Raw genomic sequence first — 18,507 nt, 5'->3', positions numbered from 1 at the left:
TGAGACATGGGCAATTTCAACCCTCCTTCCATACTTAAGATCGTTTATTCCATGTGGAAAAAATTATCCCCCATCCAACCCAACATTCTTTCTCCTCAAAGATTTTGTTGCTCCTCCTATTGGCCCATCTTAGTGACTGGTGCTATGCCATTTCATCTACCTGGTCGTGTCATCTACCTGGTCAGTCACTTAGCCAGAGCCCTGGCACTCCCTCTTCTTCCCCACAGCCACCTCTCTAGATCACTAAGTTCCTCTTGCTTCATCCCTTCCTCTCCTCCTCACTATTACTCTCGTTGAGCCCCTCGTCTTCTCTTTACTAATTTAAACTTCCTTCTCCCCACAACCTCATCCTTCTGTTTCCTTGCCCTGCTACTACAAAGATACTAATCACTTTCCTAAAACACAAACTTAAAACTTGTGCTTTTATGTAAAACCATCAGACTCTCCACTCCCTTTTGATTAAAAATGAGGGCTTGGGAATAGTACACAAAGACCCTCCATCAGAAAAATCCTTGCCTAATTCTCCGTCACTTCTCCCAATTCTATACCCTACCCAAAGCTGACATTTCCTTGAAAATGATCTTTATTCTTTGCTTCACACAATGCCTCCTCCCTCATACTGTATATATCACGATACACACAGAAGAGTGTGCACACGGCAGAGTATACAATGGCAGCATCACTGCTCCTTGTATCATAATATTCGTCACATTACCTTCTTCTCCCAACCCTATGTGAATACGAACTGTCTGATAAAAAGGAGGTAGGTATCTAATTGATGTGGGCAACCACTCTGCAGAATACAATGCCTGATAGGTGGCAAATATGCATAAATAATAAAACTCAAACAACCAGCAAATACTTTCTAGTATTCTTTCCAGTCACTAGTTGCTACTGCACTGAAAACAGTGCATTAAAAAAAGAAAAGCCAAAGATGTTAATAATCCTTACAAAAGCAATTACATCTCAATAAAGCTTAACAAAAAAATTAAAAGGCACTTACTGGTTTATTAAACACCTAAAAGAAAAACTACTCAGAGAAGTCATTTCAACAACAAACATAACATGGCAAAACTCATTTTAATGATTTTTTTCCAGCAGTGCTGATATTTAGACAGGAAAAAAAATAGGTAACCTGCACATAGTTCTTGAGCTTTTATTAAATAAATAAGTATTAACATTATCAGATTTTCTCCCTATTTCACGGAACTACAAAGCAACTACTTTCACAGTGGTCCTCAACTATGGATAGCATTAAAAATCTTTCTCTTTCTCTTTTATTCATTAAAACTTTAAAGAAAGATTAGTTGAATTACTGTTACATATTTGAATAATGTTTTTTAAAGATCCTATGATACACATGTACTTATCACCAAATTAAGCCTGGGTTCTTTGTCCCAATTAGCGAGGTTTCACTTAATTGTCCTCCTTTTCAGGGGGTTAGTGAAGCTGCATGCTGAAAGCTTCCTGACTCTGGGTCATTTTCAAATGAAAGTCGCGTCACAGAAAAGGAGGTGGAAAGCAGTAAGCCAGACATTTCGGTTCACCCTCTCTGCTGTGGGTTTTTATCAAGTTTTTAAGAACAAATGCTCACTCTGCAATTAACATGAAAACTTTCAGTAGATAAAATATCACCAAATTAACAAAAAACAAGAAAACATGTATTTGCAGTACACACCCACAAAAACGGAATATAAACTCCATGAGATTTTTTTTTGCAAGTTTTTTTAAATGTTTTGTACACTATTAAATTTTTAGAATCTAGAATAATGTCTGCACGTGGTGGTGAAGTGCTCAAAATATCTGTTGAATATTTTCACTAATGCAGCCTTTTAAGTTGTTTTGTTTTTAATGTTGAAATAAGCCTAATAAGGCCTATAAGGAATATATCTTCCAGCTCAATTTTAATTCTGATTTATAAACACCATGCTTGCTATAAATCAAGTTCTCAGGTTTCAAAGTCTGCAGCAGGGGCCAGCAAGGTATGGCCTGTACCCTGTTTTTGTAGGCCTCCAAGCCAAAAATGGTTTTGTGAATGACAAGAATATGCAAAAAAGACCTTAAGTGGCCCACAAAACCTAAAACATTTACTATCTGATCCTCTACAGAAAAAGTCAACTGATCCCTATAACTGAGATTCCATTCACGAGAATAAAAGCTTTGAATACATACTTCCTCCCGTCTATGAACTGAGTCTGTGCTACTAGAAACAAATCTAAGACCAGAATTCTCCATATCTAAACCTCTGAATTTTTAGCTTATTTGATCTGAAGAATATTTTGCATACTAAAAAATAACAGAAATGGATGAAAAAGGACAAAAACAAAATGGAATACAAACAGAAAAAAATTAAACCTAATTATATTTTAAGTGAATAGAACTATATTTACAAAAAGAAACTAATCACACAATGTTTGAACACCGTCTTTTGACTATAAACCCTAAGTCTAAACAAAAAAGGAACTATAAACAAGTATTAAATTCTAGTTAAAGGTTCGTGTTTACAACCATAAGGTTTAGCAACTCTGACACTACTTCTGTGTATCTTAAGACTGATCAAATATAGTAATAAGTAAATATATTGTGAATAACAGAAACCAGTTTCCTCAGTCAGAGGAAGAAATTACAGATTTGGAAGGGGGAAAGGCTGGAATGGCCCCTTTGGTGTTAGAATGGAATTGATGATGTAAGGATGAATTCAATGGCTTCTTACGTATAGATTTTTTTTAAAACCATAAAAATATGGGTATATATACATATATACATGTTCATACATACAACTTCCAGCTCAATCTGTTCATAAATATCCACTAGAAGATGAAACTACAAGGGTTCCTTGGAGAAATGACTGACTCCGGGGTGGGGGTGGGCATGTCTTATTATACAAGAAAGGGGGTACTCAAAAAATGAACACATGTCAAACAAACAAACAAACAAACACAGGAGCCAGCTTGAATGAGCTCTTACTGGTCAAAACTGAGACAACGTAAGCATCAAAAACCCCAATGGGTAAGAAAGAATCCCTAAGTTCATGCTGACATGTACATATATATAAACAAACAGGAGAAAGGCTCTTCCAGACTGCCAACTAATACTGATACGTAAATGATAGAAGATGAACTAATTCAGGCAAAAACTATAAATGGACACAAGTTTGATGAGTTACAAGGTATCCACATAATTCCAAAATATCTCCCCCTAAAATACTTGTTACCAAGGGGAAAAGAGTAACTTTACAATGGAGAAACCTTGCAGAAAAAAAGGTTAACACCCCCATTAATGGAATAAATGGACATCATGTGCTTCCAGAGAACACAATCAATTCTGGAGTACTCCTGCCAGAAACGCATAACGTAAACCAATCGTGAAGCAACAGCAGGCAAATTCATATTGAGGAAGCTCTAAAAATAACTAGCCCATTCTCATCAAATATAATCAAAGGTCATAAAACACAAAGACACAATGAAGACTAACTGCTTCAGACTAAAGGCCTAAAGAGACAAGACGAGTGAGTGCAAGGTGCAATGTAGAATACACTCTTTCTGCTAAGGACGTTACTGGTACAATGAGTGAAATCGGAATACGGTCTGCAAGAATTGGAATCTCTAAGTGTCAATTTCCTGATTTTGATAATTGTACTATGGTTATATAAGAGAATGTCCTCTTTAGAAAATAGTTATTCAGAAATAAATGGTATTAGGAATTGCAATTTACTCTCAAAATGTTCCAAAAAAAGTTTGCATGTGTTCATGTATATGTAGATAGAGAGAAAGAAAATATGGTTATAATTAGATAAAGGAATCAGGATGAAGTGTACACAAAAATCTTTATCATTTTGCCAACTTCTCTGCAAATCTGCAGTTGTAAAATAAAATTTAAAAACTGGAAAAAATAAAGTTAACTTCTATTTGGACATTATGCTAAAAAAAGGGAATTGTGGAAAATCGAGAGATGGTCCTCTTTTACACAAGAATGATAAGAAAAACATCTCAACCAGGGTTTGAGACCTAGGTTCCTCTAGTCTGAGCTCTAACACACACAAAGCTGCATTTCCTAAGTAAAACCATAATGATAGGCTTCCATTTCCTCACCTGTAAAAAGCAATTACACCTATCCTACTTCTCTCACAAGGTTATTTTAAAGAGCCAGTGAAATATGATGATGGTTTGGGGAGAAAGGGGCACATTATAAAGCTCTGTATTTCAGTGGCTAACTTTAAAAAAAGTAAACGCTTATTGATTTTAGAGCGAGAGGAAGGGGGATAGAGAATTACAGATTGGTTGCCTCTCATATGCGCCCCAACCAGGGATCGAACCCAAAACCTAGGTATGTGCCCTGACAGGGAATTGAACCTCCGACCTTTTGGTGTATGGGACAACGCTCCAACTGAGCCACATGGGCCAGGGCTACAGTGGCTCACCTTTAACAATGTTTGATAAAGAAGAAGTACTTTTCAAAAATACATAACCCAGGTACTTTTTTTAGCACAGCAAGCAGCTGTTATAGAAAGTAGATGTTTGCTATGTGAGATGTTTTGGTTTGTGAAAATTTTAACTTTTACAACATTCTTTTTAGCCATATTACTTCAAATATTTCAGTAAATTCAAATAGGTGCATCTATTTTTGCCAAAAAAACCCCAAAAAACAAAAACTTTATAATATCGAGCATTACTAAATTAAAGAAAGCCATTTACCAGGCCTTGGTTAACCTTTTTTTAAAAAGATATAACTGACCTATAACACTGTATTAGTTCCAGTGTACAGTGCACTGTACTGGTCAAACTTTTAGATACTGTGACCCAGTACAAAAAGATCTTTATATCATTTCCCATGCTCTACACATACATGATTCCAACAGTTTCACCCTTCACTTAAAAGCTACTCAAATGAGCCCTGAGGAATCAAATTCAGAAAATAGAAGAGAGAGACCAAATTTTTTCACGTTTACTTAAATCAAGGAAAAATGTTTTAAAAATAAAAAATATTATTTTATTTTTCTAAATTCATAAAGGTTTGGTCACCACTTAAGAAAAGTATTTTTTAATCATTTGCATGTGGAAACTTATAGCTCATTGATAAAATATCCTAGTATCTGTATTTTATGAGTTAAGATTCCAAAATATGAAATGCATTTTTAATACATGATAGACCTCTGTTGAAAACATAGTATCATACTGTTGTTTAAATAAGTCTGTTGCTCAATCTTTATTTTGAATAGTAGATGAGCAATGTGGACTTTGTAAGGCAAAATGTTGAGAACAGACCAGGCAAACGTGAGCCAGGACGGAAATGTGGCAGACAGAGCGATCTCCAGCAAAGGGTCAACCCAAGTCACTAGCTCTGCAGCAAGGCTGCTGCACACACAGGGTTACAAGAACACAACCTCCAAGAAGGTAAGCTTTCCATTCATCACTGTTCATCCCTTATTCAGCAGATAGAAGAATACCTGGTATTTGGTTAGCTCTCGTTAAGGACTGGTTGAACAAATGAACAAAACAAGGAAATCCCAGGTCTTTCATGTCAACCTATTTAAAGTACATTAAGTTGCAGAATTACTTAAAAAACGAATTTGGCATACATTAACTTAATGGCCATACTGTCTTTTAAAAAACATGAATAACCTGTATTCCCCATTCTGACTAAAAAGAGTGATGTCAAAGTTCATAATGTATTTCTTAGCCCATAGTAATAGATACCGTAACATATTTACATACCCTTCCCTGAGTTTAAAATATGGTATTATCAGAAACTCTTGTAAAGCAGAATTAGAAAGACAAATGCATAAAATCAAAATCGGAAAGAGCAAGTGTATCATGTTTACCACTGAACTTTAGAATTAACTCAGATAAGAAATCACAGGCTACAGAAACATCTCATCAACATTTATTTCTTATAATAGTATCTCTACCAAAATCTACTCTTCTATAATTAAAAAATCAAAAACTTGATTTAGTCATTTTTGTTTCTCCATTCCTACTGCCTATCTGTCAATGATTTGTCATCTTATAGTTTAAAGAACTTCCTCAAAATATAAGGTGTATTTCATTTCCAACCATCAAATTAAGGGGTTTGCAATTTACTCATATTAAATAGGCAATGTTATATTTCTTTTAGAAAATATACAGTAAGACAGGGTGTAGCAGAAAGCAAATAAATGCAACCAGAATATATATGATTTATGCTCACTATTAAGCAAATAACTTTTTTCACTTAACCTATTTCTTGGTGAACCTATTCATCTTTTCCCTTATGCTCTCTTTGAGATTACTAATATATTCTAAGTGATAGGCTTTATTCTGCTTCCCAAATACTGCCCATATAATCAACACATCATTTCAGTACCAGTTTAAACCTAGTACTTTCTAAACGGCCTGCCTTACATGGATTATAATCATCTTACTATGCTTCTTGTGTCCATGCTGCTGGAAAAGCAGTCTGTACAAGCAGGAAGTAGAGGCACAATCCTGAGAGAGAGGAGTAGAGAAAGATGTTGAGAAAACAAAACCAGAATACATGGGCTCATTTAAAGAGCTTAGGAGCTCAGCCAGTGTTCAAGATCAAAGTTGACTACATTCTCTCATACTATGATGAGCTAGAAGGTGTCCCACACCAGCAAAACTGGCCCTAGAAAGAGATATCTGAAATTCCATGTACAAGTAGTAATATAGTCACCAATTCAAAGCAAGTATACTTGTAAAAAACAGAACATGTGATCATAAAATATGACTATTTCGGATACCAGGCAATACAGATGTCCCCTAAACTGCAATCAAAATTACTATAACAAACTCAGCGTGAGCCTAGAAATGGCAAGCTATATATATCACATAAATTTCAGTCATGTCAAAAAGTTTTTATATTTAATCTTGAATGATTAAGACTATAACATTCTCAAATCATATAATCTCAATTATCCTTATATTCTAATTTTTTAAAATACTGGTTTAAAAAAACACAACTTTTACTATATATTGTTTGAAATGCAAAAATAATGCAAAAAGCATAATTACAACATAAAACTTAGGATGGATTTAATGTAACTGGAACTTTCAATGGAGTAGTCCCCTTAGTAAGAAGTGAAAATTATAAACACATCAGAGTTGATTTAAAATTGCCCATCTAACCTCCTATACTCCTACAGTGCCATAAAATGATCTTCAAAAAAGTGCTTATACACAGTAAGTCCTTCAAAAAGTTAATCTCTACTTGGTCTAAGCATCTTCAAATAGGAAATCTAAATATAATCTCAAATCAGTCATTTATTTAAGAGGAGGAAATCAAATGTCCAGAAGTGTTAACTACATCGGTCCAGGGTCACTCAACTACCTAGTATGTCTTCTATCCATCCGTCAAGAAATCTGTATTTAGTGCACACTATGTATTATATTAAGCACCATGTACACACTGCACTATGTTCTGAGGATACAAAGCAATGACAATACATGGTCACTGTCCTCGTGGAATTTACAGTCTGATGGGAAAGGCAAATACTAATTACTTAAAATTGCAGTAACCAGTAGGAAGGTACAGAGTGCTCCAAGATGGTCTGACAGGGGACCTAAACCAGTGATTCTCAACCAAGGTCCATTCTGCTCTCCTAGTGACATTCAGTAACGTCTTAAGACATCTCTGGTTGTCACAGTAGTGGATGGAAGCCAGTGTTGCTGCTTAACGACCCTACCATTTCCTCACAGCAAATTATCCAGTCCTAAATATCAATAGCGCTGAGGGAGAGAAACCCTGGTCTAAACTAGCGGGGCAAAGAAGGGTCCGTGAAGGCTTCCTTCCTTTGTGACACTTAGTATGTTACATCTTCCAGGAATTTTCACAAGGTAGAAACAGAAAGGGTGGCCTGACTGACAATTAACCCAAACTCCCACTGGAAAGTTAAAATAAGAAAGAGCAGAAACAGATTCCCTGGTAGCTGAAAATAAAAGAAAATGCGATGTTTTATAGCTGCTTCACATAAATTTCCTTTCCTGAACAATATGCAAAGGGAAAATGCATAAATTAAATTTTTTTCCACATTTTTCTTTCTTTCCCTGTTTTCTAGCAGCCCATGTCTACTCCTAGGTATTGGTGGAATGAGTATAAGGAGTCCTGTAGTTAAGCAAATGAACATTCTTTATACAGAATTGGAAACGGAGTAAAACGAAGATGGGATTTCACTTTTAATATGTAAGGCATGACAGAGAACAGTGTTAGGACTCTGGAAAGTCTGCATCCTGGAACAGTTTAAAGAGTAAGTTATCTGACTAACCAAATGATCCTAAGGACAAAAACCACTAAAAATTCAGGTACCCTAAAAGTGACAAAAGGTACTAGGATCATCTTAGAACTGATGAACCAAGGTAAATCCAAAAATCAAACTGCACTTATTTTCCTGACCCATCTCGTACCTACACACTTGGTCCCAGACCTTCCCATGCAGCGTATTCAGAGGAGCAAGAGAAATGGATCACGGGGGGGAAACAACCACAGCAATACGACTGGCTATACAAAGACCCTTAAAAAAAAAAATGGGTCACTGACTGGTATTTGAGCATGTTAGAGACTTACTAATTTTTTGAAGTGCAATGATTTGGGGGTTATTTTTTGAAGTCCTGTAATATTAACACTATCCAACACGTAAGCAAAACCCACCCCCACCAATCCCTTTCTTATCCAAGCACAGCCACCCACTGCATAACGCGTTCTTCTGTTTTCAATATATTAGGAGTTCCTATGGAATGAAAGTGTCCCCTCCAATTAAGTTTTAATTTTCTAAACAAAGAGTCATGCATTGCCATCCTCTCTTCCCTCTTTTCAAAAACCCCACCAGAATGACCTCCATACAGCAGCATTCTGCAGGGTAGCGCATAAACACGCAACTCGTAAAACCGCTGCAAGCCGGGACCCACCCGCGGCCCTAAAGGAGCCCACAGATGGAAGCGACCTACGAGACCCTTTTCGCTGAGGCAAGAACTCCGAACTGCTGAGACGGAAAGGCCACCTTCTTAGAGCAGCAGCAGCAGCAGGATCTCCTCATGATAACAATTCTCCAGCTGACTCTTAAGAAGTCTCACATTCCCATTTGGACAGATATTCTTTCATTTCAAAACTGACATAGCATAGTGGTGGAGGGATTAATTTTTTCATCACAAGGACACGTAAGTGGACATTACGGTTTTGCCACACAGCTGGCACGGTGGGCAGGCACCTAAATATCAATTCCCGAGCCTCAATCTCATTCACCTCATGATAACTTAGAGAATTTACCATAGGAAGTAGGAAGTATTTTCTGACAGCAATTTTGAACACACAACTGGGGAGGCCACAGAACCCCTCTGAGAAATTATGGGGAAGGGGCATGGCAATCGTGGTTCATGCACATCCTGCACAAGGTCATGGATTTTCAGACTGAAACTCATCCGTTATTTACAGATTAAAAATCCACATTCTTAACTAAAATTTCTGGCATGACCTTGTTTTCAAACCAACTGGGCAGTCTTGAAAATCCTGAGAATTAGCAAGCCATAAAAGTTAAACAGTTCATATTTTATGTATTTTTAAATATAAAAATATCTCATTGACAAACATTAATGATTATGATTAGGACTAAACTTCGGTGCCTTATAAAGCAAATGCATTTCTTTTTTAAATTTTTTTATCCTCACCCAGTGACATGCTCATTGATTTTTTTTTTTTTTTTTTTTTTTTTTTTTACAGAGATGGGAGCAAGAGAGGGAGAGAAACACAGATCAGTTGCCTCTCATACACGCCCCCCTGGGACTGGACAACAAATGGAATTTCTTCACAATTCAATGCTTCTAAAATATCTTTTAATGTAGCAGAGAAAGTGCTAAAGGGCCCAAGGATAAATGCTTTTAAAAACCAAATTCACTGTAAGTAAACCTAAGATATCTTTTTCTCCTAATCCTGTAACTCAGACTTTTTTATTTTTGCATTTTGCTACACAATTTAATGGAAAATACTTATTACTGAACTATTTCCCAGTATATGCTTGCTTGCAACAAAATCTTCACATCAGCAAGCACTATAGACATTCACAGAAACTACATTCAAATTCAGAAAAAAACCTAACAAGATTGTTTTGTGTTTAAACTCTCCTCCCCAAAAACTTAAGCATATTTTTCTTATGAATCTTCTTCAAATGTATTTCCTTTCATCAACCTGCTGGCTAGCTGACCCTGCTTTCAAACGTGGTAAAATTTGAGCATATTAGGAAAAAAGGGAGTTAAAATAATCTTGAAGTTATTTGAAATGGGGGGGAGGAATGAATGCTCCCTACAGTAAAATGGCAATACTACTACTTGTGCCTGTAAAGATGAAGTAAGAGGTTAAGTGCTATTAGGCCCCTGGTAACTATGAAAAACCAACTGTAACATTTCTGCTCCACTGTGCTCTGCAGTAACCAACCAGTGTGCTTGTTTTTAATCTACCACATAAGGGATCCCGTTTAACACCTCGTAGAGGATACACATTAAGAATCTTCTAGACCAACAGATGAGAGACCCCATCAAAAAGTGATGGGGTGGGGTAATCAAATAATTTCAGTAAAAGAGAAAGGACTTTTTAATAATAAAAAACACTATTAATGCTGTAGCACATTAAAACTCTTCATAGAGCTGGGGGAGGTGGTTCTTGCACAGGTGTGAAACTATTAACAAATTAGAACATGGTGTCATTAAATACTTTCTATTCCACATTTTAAGCACTATAGAGTATTGTGAGGGTAGAACCAAATTTTATAATTTGCCCCAAATTATCAGCTGTAAGTTAATAAAATGAAAAAGGTTCTTAAGTCTATTGCTATTTATAAAGGAGGAATTAAAAAAAAAAAAAAAGTCCTTTCCCCCCCAAAAAAAAAAAAAAAAAACGCTTGTTCTCATACCACTGTATTACTGCTCTAACATAGCGTCCCAGTCACAGGAATGTTACCTAACTTTTAGCCTCCTTGCCAATAAGCTTCCCAAATGCCAATTCTTGGGGGGGGGGGGGGGGGGGGGGGGGATGAATATGAAAGGAAAGAAACAGAAGTGTAAAGCAACTTTTAAAAGTATTGTCCTCTTGAAATTACCAAGATAGGCCTGGTACTTTAAGAGGTAAGATTTTGTGAATCACATCCCTGAATAGGGTATTAGCACCTCCACATCGAAGGTTCAAAGAATTTATGTGAATTTAGTTAGTATGATATTAAAATACTTTCTTCTAAGGCATACAGGTAAAGGATAATTCTGGTTGTGTAAGCACGTACTTGTTACATTTATTTAATGTATGCAATAAAGTCTATTTAAGTCGGGGTTTTAACATTTCTAAAATAAACTTTATCAAAACCTGGCTCCCTTCAAACTAGTAAATTCAATTAAATAGTGAAAATTGGACACGGCCTGTTAATAATGCAGTGTTAGATTTGACGTGTGAATGAGCCCGTGGGAAATCCTTCCCCGGCATCTTCCCTCTCTACATGCACGGACCTCTTCTCACCATTTGTCTTAATATCGTGATGATTGGGGGGGGGGGGGGGGGAGCGGCAGGGGGGTCGGCTAAGAATAGAAAATCACAGAATTACTTCGCTTCTCAACCAACCATCCTCTTAGCCTAAGTCCCTAGTTGGCAGGTTATCTAGCCAACAGTATCTCGAGTATGCACACTACGTGCACCGTGACCAGAGATCAGCACCCCTGCAAGTGCTCTTCCCGCACCACCCGCGATCGGCACCTGACTCATTGAAGACCGCGGGAGGGCTGGACAGTGATGTCCAGCATGCAGTTCAAATCCCACAGGCCCAGGAAAGAGATGGGCGGGCCGGGCCTCAGAGGAACTGACCCCGAGAGACCTGCCAGGGGCCTCTGGGGGAGGGGCCCAACGGGGCCTTTCCTCCAACCCCGCAGCCATTCAGTAGGGCGCTGGAGACACCGGAACCTCCCTCCGCCCCGGGACCGCCCTCCCCCGCCCCGGATTCGGGGGAGGGGCGCCGGGGCAGAGAGACACCCCTCCCCCCATCGGCGACCCAGCTAGGCCGCCAATCGCCCCATCCTAAAAAGCCCTGCAGGCCGGTGCCCACCCTCCTCCTGCGGGCCTGGCTCCAGGTTGGGGAGGAGAGTGAGCAAAAGGGGAGGTTAGGCTGCAATACCAACCTCGCTGTTGAAGATTTTCACAGCCTCCATGTTGTCGGTGCGGAGGCCCCGAGCCCGGCGGCGGAAGAGGCGGCGGCCACAGCACTGGGTGGGGAGAGCGAGACGGAGGCGGCAGCGCAGCCGCGAGAAGGGGCACCGGCGGGAGACCGGGCCGCTGCGACCCCGGGTCAGGCGTGGAAGGGCAAGCGCTGGCGGGGAAGGGCTCCCTCAGGGGCAGCGAGACGCGGGCATGGCCGCTAGGGCGGGCGGAGCGCCGGGATGGGGAACACAAGCGCTGCCTGGGCGGGTCGGCAGCGGCGGGGGAGGGGCTGGGCCGTGGCGCCTTCCTTCTCGGCCCCGCTCCGTCTCGATCTTCCACCCTGGAGCCCCGTCCCCTACACTCTCCACCCCCTTTCTCCTCTCCCTCCGACAGGCTCCTGTTTCACCTCCCCGCCGCTCGGGCCGCAGGAACCAGCAGCGCACGGCGAAGACGGAGGAGGAAGCGCTGGCAGCAGCGGCTGCGGCATCCAATATGGCGGAACCGAGTCGGGCCGCGTAGCTCCGAGTTCCGCGGCGCCGGCCAGCGCGCCCCCTGGCGGCTGGACCGCGTGGCTCGGGCGGCCGCACAGAAACCATAGAGAAGTACGGGGCCAGAGCGTCGCCGCCCTGAGGCCCGGCTCCTCGGGCCCTGGGACCGCCCGCTTTTGGCCCCTTTCCCGCGCCCGACCGGTGCGAGAGCGAGCGCTGCAACCCCGTGGAGCGCCTCGGCCGGCCCCTGGAGGACCCTACAAAGCGTTGTTCGAAACAAAAAACAAAAGCTCCCACAAAATCTCAAGTTTGGGAAATAACATTGTCCACGTTTTTGTTGTTTCCATATGGATTTGCCCCTGCAAGAGCGTCTGGGTTTCGTTGCTATTGAGAACTTGACAGGACAGTAGCTTAGAGATTGGCAGACGAAAGAAAAGTTCCTAGTCATTCATTTATTTGGTAATGATGTGCCCAAGCATTTTAATTGCGTGGGGAAGAAACGTTAGAAACAAAAGCTTCGTAGCCGGGTAGGGGCAGAGGGACGGGAAGCACGCTTGCAGCCCGCAAGCAGCTCGGTGCAGGAAATGCACGCTCGTAAAATCCCGGGGACTCGAGTGGCACAGACAATGGGTGCATTTGTCTGTGCGCCAGAAAGCGGGGCCCCATATGCACAAGATTTGGATAGGTGAAAAGGAGCCCATTTTTGTGGCAAAATGAATTATCCTAAAGGAATTTTGCCCTAGACTATTTGAAGTAAGAGGGTGAATACACAATTCCTAGATGGGACAGGAGATGCTGCTGGCAAAATGCCCCCTCACTTTGTGCAATGTAAAATAACCAGTATCAAGTTAAAAGTGAACTTTTAACTTATTGAAAATTAAAAGTTGAGAGGTATCGTTGAGCCGCAAACACCACTGGCCTCTTGCTCCGAGTGGTTTTCAGCAGTCATTTCTCCCTAGTTCACTCAAAGGAAGAGGAAAATGAGGGTAGAACCTTCCCGTGGAGGATTGCTGGAACCAAGATACTAAGAGCTGAATCCCAGAGCCCTATGGAACTAAAAGACAGGCCTTCACTTGTTGAGGTCTTTGAGTCTACTTCACTGACAGCTTTAAGATGGGGACTGGCTACTGAGAAGGTACAAGAAATAATTGCTTCATCCGTGAAGAGCTCATAATTCTACCTGCAAATCTCAAATGCCTTCACAAAGTTCCCCACTGCCATTTGCCCCCAACCCTCACAGATTAAGCCATGGTGATCTTTTGGGAAAAATTGGGGTAGCTTCCTAACTGGTCTCCTCCTCTGCCTATACAAACACAACCCATATGAGGACGATTTGGTCAACGAAGGACCACATGTAACAGTAATAAGATTGAAAAATTCCTGTTGCCTAGTGACATCATAGCCAGACTTAATTAACACTATAGTACAATTGAGTTGCTTGTTTGTGTGTGTGTGGTGATGCTAGTGTAAACAAACCTCCTGCCAGTCATATAAAACTATAGCATCTACAATTATGTATAGTACATAATACTTGATAAATGCCTATGTTCTGGCTTATGTATTCACTGTACTTTTTATCATTTTAGTGTGTACTCTTTCTACTTATAAAACAGTGTACTGGGTTCTGCCAGCAGCAGCCTCATACATCTCATGTTTATTGCACCTCTTCGGTGAATCATTTCTCGTGCTTGATTAGGCTCACGTTTTTTTACACAATCTCATGATCCACAGGTTGCAGCCTGGGAGCAACAGGCTAGACCCAGGGGTGTAATAGGCCAGACCACCTAGGTTTGTGTGAGTACACTCCATGATGTTCCCACGCCAACAAAATAACCTAACACACTTCTCAGAATGGATCCCATCAACAAGTGGCTTGTGACTGTAATTCATTCTCCAGACTATAGCCAGAGGGATTTGAGGTTTTTGTTTTTGGATTTTTTGTTTTGTTTTGTTTTTAGACACAAGTCAGAGCAGGTTACTCTCTTGCTTAAATCCCTCAAAACTTCCCCATAGCATTTCAGATATGATCATGACCTCTCGCCACGGGCCTGGCCAGCTCAGCCCACACTGTCTTCCCCCTTGCTCATTCTGGCCACGTGACCTCCTAGGTTCCTTGACAACATTATTTTCCTCCCTAGAAGGATGCTTGCATGTGCCTCTTCCTTCAGTGGGGTGCCATTGCTCAGTTGTTTTCCTTAGCTGACTCCTCATCCTTTGCACCCCCTGCAAGAAGTCAGTCTGCACGAAGGAGCAGGCTAGGGCTGACACAAGTCCCCGACTCAGTTCTACTCCTGCCAGATTCTCAACATTCTCTGCTCCTGACAGATGAGGGGTTGTTTATTCAGTCATTCATTAATAAAGGTTGACTGAATTACTTAAGCCTGGGAGATTCAAATGCAATTCAAGCTAAAAAATAAAATCAGGTGTTAACAGGTTATGTGACTTGATTTAGCAAAGCTTCCACACCCAGAAAGGGCAGAGGGCATACTTTCATCAGGGAAAGGGGAAAAGAAAAAAAAAGAGGACAGCCCATGCACACCCTTAAGGTGAGAAGGAAGTAAAGCAAGAAGAAAAGTAGAGAAAGATTAGAGGAAGCTAAAGGGAGGCGGGTGGCCCAGAGCAAAGACAAAATAGTTTATGGACAGCTAGAGACCATAATATAACAATGTCAATGCTATAGTATATGTATGTACACATTAGTTAGGATTTCTATTCCCAGCATAGCCCATTTGTGTAAGCAGAAAAGAATTAACTATTACAATACAGGTTTTTCTCCTATAATCCAAAGTCAGGATTGCAAGCTTCTCATTCAGAGATGAAGTCTTTAAGGAGATAGTCTGTTAAAAATGAATTCATTTGGATGGAATCTAATCCAGTATGACTACTGTCCTTATAAGAGGAGATTCAATGTTTCGATGACTTTTCTAGGATTTTCCTTTGGCCCCTACAAAATGCCCAATTTTTCCTGCCTTCTTACCTTTGTATTTTGACTATTGGACATGCAAAGGTGATGACTGGGAGGGGGAGAGGTCTCAGGAGGTGGAGGAGGGTTCGGGGCAGGGGGTATAGGGATAAATGGTGAAGGAGACTTGATTCTGGGTACCGAACACACAAATCAGTGTGCAGGTGATGTATGTGGGATTGTGCACTTGAAACCTGTACAATTTTTTTAACCAGTGTCACTGGTTAAATTCAATTCAAAAGGGGGGAGGAAGGTGAATAAGACATGACAATGGTGATTTTAAAAGGAAACGTAACAACAGAGAAAGGCCAAGAGTGAAATTTTTACGAGGAAAGCATGTGAAGGAGATGGCAGTCAAAAGTATTAACTCTTGCCTTAAAATTAGGTAGTTAGAAGTCTAGGTGTTTCTATTAGATTTAGCAAATAGGTTCCTTTGGTGACTTTGGTGGGAACACTACGGCTCCACTGTCGTGACAGGGGCAAAATTCAGAGTTCAGTGCGCTGGGAAGTGATTTACAAACACCTTGTTTCAAGAGGCTCAGCATAGAGAGAAGAGAAATATAAAGTGAGTTCAAGAGGACAAGGGATCAGGGCCGTGGCCCCCGGGCGCACGGAGGCAGCACTTTGCCCCGGAGCACAGCGGCAGCTCGGGGACTGTCGTAGGATGGACGTAGGAAGCACCCAGGGAAGCGCGTGGACACGTGGCACAGCAGAGGGCCCGCTCGCTTGCGGAATTCACGGTGTCCGACTTGGACAGTGCTGCGTTCCTTTCGACCAGCTCATGCCTTTGTGAAGCCGGGTTTTGAAGTTGTTGGCAGGAAAAGGGAGCAACTATGTGAAAAATCAATGTGGGACGGGAAACAAGGGTGGACATGCCCAGTCGGATTTCTTAGAATTGAGAAACTGCCCAGCGCCCCAGTCCTACACACCCGGTTGGTAAGTTGTTATGCCATTTAAGAGGGAAAAGAAAATCTTCCTTCAAGATATTAATGCATTCTTTTTTTCAAACTGACACTAAGGTGTTAGAACATAAGTACTTGTTAGATTGTTTGGCCCAAACCATGTAAAAATGGGACTGTGAAGTATTTATTTTGTCCTAGGGGACCGAGCATGAAAAAAATTATTGAGATACGAAGAAACTTTTTTCCTTCCAAATCTGACCTGTGGGGATTGAGCTAGATTGGATTGGATTTAGAAAACTAAACTCAGGTCAGAGGGAAGGGAGCGACTGGGAAGTAGATGTGACCCTTCAGCAAAAAAACTGTCCTGGGGCGGGGGCGGTGGGGGACGAGAAAGCAGACAAGCCCCTGCGGACCCCCGTCCGGACCTCAGTGCTCCTTGATGGGGAGAAGGTGGCCCTCCCCAGAATGTCCAAAGTCTGGCATTCTTGACCCTCCCAAACCTTACTGATTTTTTTTCTCCCTTTAAACCCAGATCCCCACCTCACTTGGTCCTCACCAGTGTTTGGTCTATTTTCAGATTCTTGAAGAACCGAATAGTCTTTCATCAAAAAAAGAAAGAAAACTAAAGAAATGTAACAATGTAAGTATGGTGCCAATATCTACCTGTTACATATGTAAATATATATATATATATGTATATATATATATATATTTCTAGCATACAGCAAGTGACCAACAAAATTAAATGCTTTTTATCATCCCTTTAAAAGATAATGAGGGAGGCAGAGACAAATGTATTTAAAAAATAAATTTAAAAAAAAGATGATGAAAATGAGTCTCAAAGAAGGTAAACAACTTTGTAAGAACCCTAAATAATGAACCAGATGGATACTAAAACGAATTACTCTTTGTGCACTATTTGTAACACTGTTGCCTATAGTAATGGTTAATTTTTTTCCTGGGTTCAAACAACTCTGTATTATTTGGTTTTTTTCTTTTGATCGTTTGACCCCCTTCACCCATTTCTCCCAACCCCCAATCCTCACCGCTGACAACCAGGAAACTGTTCTCTGTATCTATGAACTTGTTCTTTGTTTGCTTGTTTGTTTTTAATTTCATAAATTAGAGATATTATATGGTATATTTTTGTATTGAATTACAACCCAAACAAGAATGATAACCACATTGATAGAGTGAAAACAATATTGTTAAGATGTCAATTCTCAAAATAGTCAATTTCATTGAAAGGTTCAATGAAATATTTTTATAAGCAGTGTTTCTTTCCCTGTAGAAAACAACAGGCTGATTCCAAACTTTATATGAAGATTAAAAGGCTCTCGAATACCTAAACCGATTTTGAACAAAATTGGAAAGACTTGTACTACCTTATCTAAAAAATTGTTGTAAAGATACAGCTACAAGACAATGTGGTATTGGGATATAAATAAACCTATGTATCAACAGAAAACCCAGGGAAATAGATATACATATTCCCACACATATATTGTTTATTCATTTTCAGCACAGGTGCCAAAGTAATTCATACTCTTTTCAGTAACGACAGTAGAACAAAGTGGGAATTCAATATTTGGCGGGGGGGAGGGAGGTATGCCTTCGCCCTTTCGGCACACCACAGAGAACAGTTAGGAGGAGGAGCGTACATGGAGAGCGGATGGGGTTGGAAGTAATGGAGAAGACCATCTCATGAAGGTCACAACCATAGCAACTTCTGATTATTTCTTCAGTGTCACCATTTCCTCTGATTCCCCTGTTCATAATTTGACTTCCTTGAATGCAGTATTCTGTGGTTTGATTCTAGACATTGCCTTGCTATTTCATTTTGCTGGAATGCTTTCTACACAATTGCATCTCATTTTTATTTGGGTAACTTGTATTCATTTTTCTGTTTGTTTTCCTTTTGATTAACTGATAAATATAGACAATATTTATAATGTATGAATGACATGGGAATTTAAAAATGAATACCTGTGTAACC

At 40.3% G+C, this 18,507-nt stretch overlaps 1 protein-coding gene across 7 annotated transcripts in view; it reads right to left on the bottom strand.

The window, feature by feature from the left end:
- SCAF8 (SR-related CTD associated factor 8) overlaps positions 1-12,703 on the bottom strand; it is a 153,695-nt gene extending 140,992 nt beyond the window's left edge. For 5 of the 7 annotated variants that reach the window (XM_054570139.1, XM_054570141.1, XM_054570140.1 and 2 more), the window contains exon 1: positions 12,141-12,699. In XM_054570139.1, coding sequence (XP_054426114.1) covers positions 12,141-12,170 — 30 coding nt within the window. In that variant the 5' untranslated portion in view covers positions 12,171-12,699. Of the gene's footprint in view, positions 1-12,140 lie in introns of all 7 variants that reach the window. The other 2 variants (XM_054570144.1, XM_054570142.1) reach the window with 2 other exon arrangements.
- Positions 12,704-18,507: the final 5,804 nt, after the last annotated feature.

The sequence above is a fragment of the Pteronotus mesoamericanus genome, unplaced genomic scaffold (assembly GCF_021234165.1).
Source record: "Pteronotus mesoamericanus isolate MK-2021 breed Mesoamerican mustached bat unplaced genomic scaffold, CSHL_Meso_final contig_20, whole genome shotgun sequence".
NCBI lineage: Eukaryota > Metazoa > Chordata > Mammalia > Chiroptera > Mormoopidae > Pteronotus > Pteronotus mesoamericanus.
Note: the sequence above shows the minus strand (reverse complement) of the source record. Positions and strands in the feature narration are given on the sequence as shown.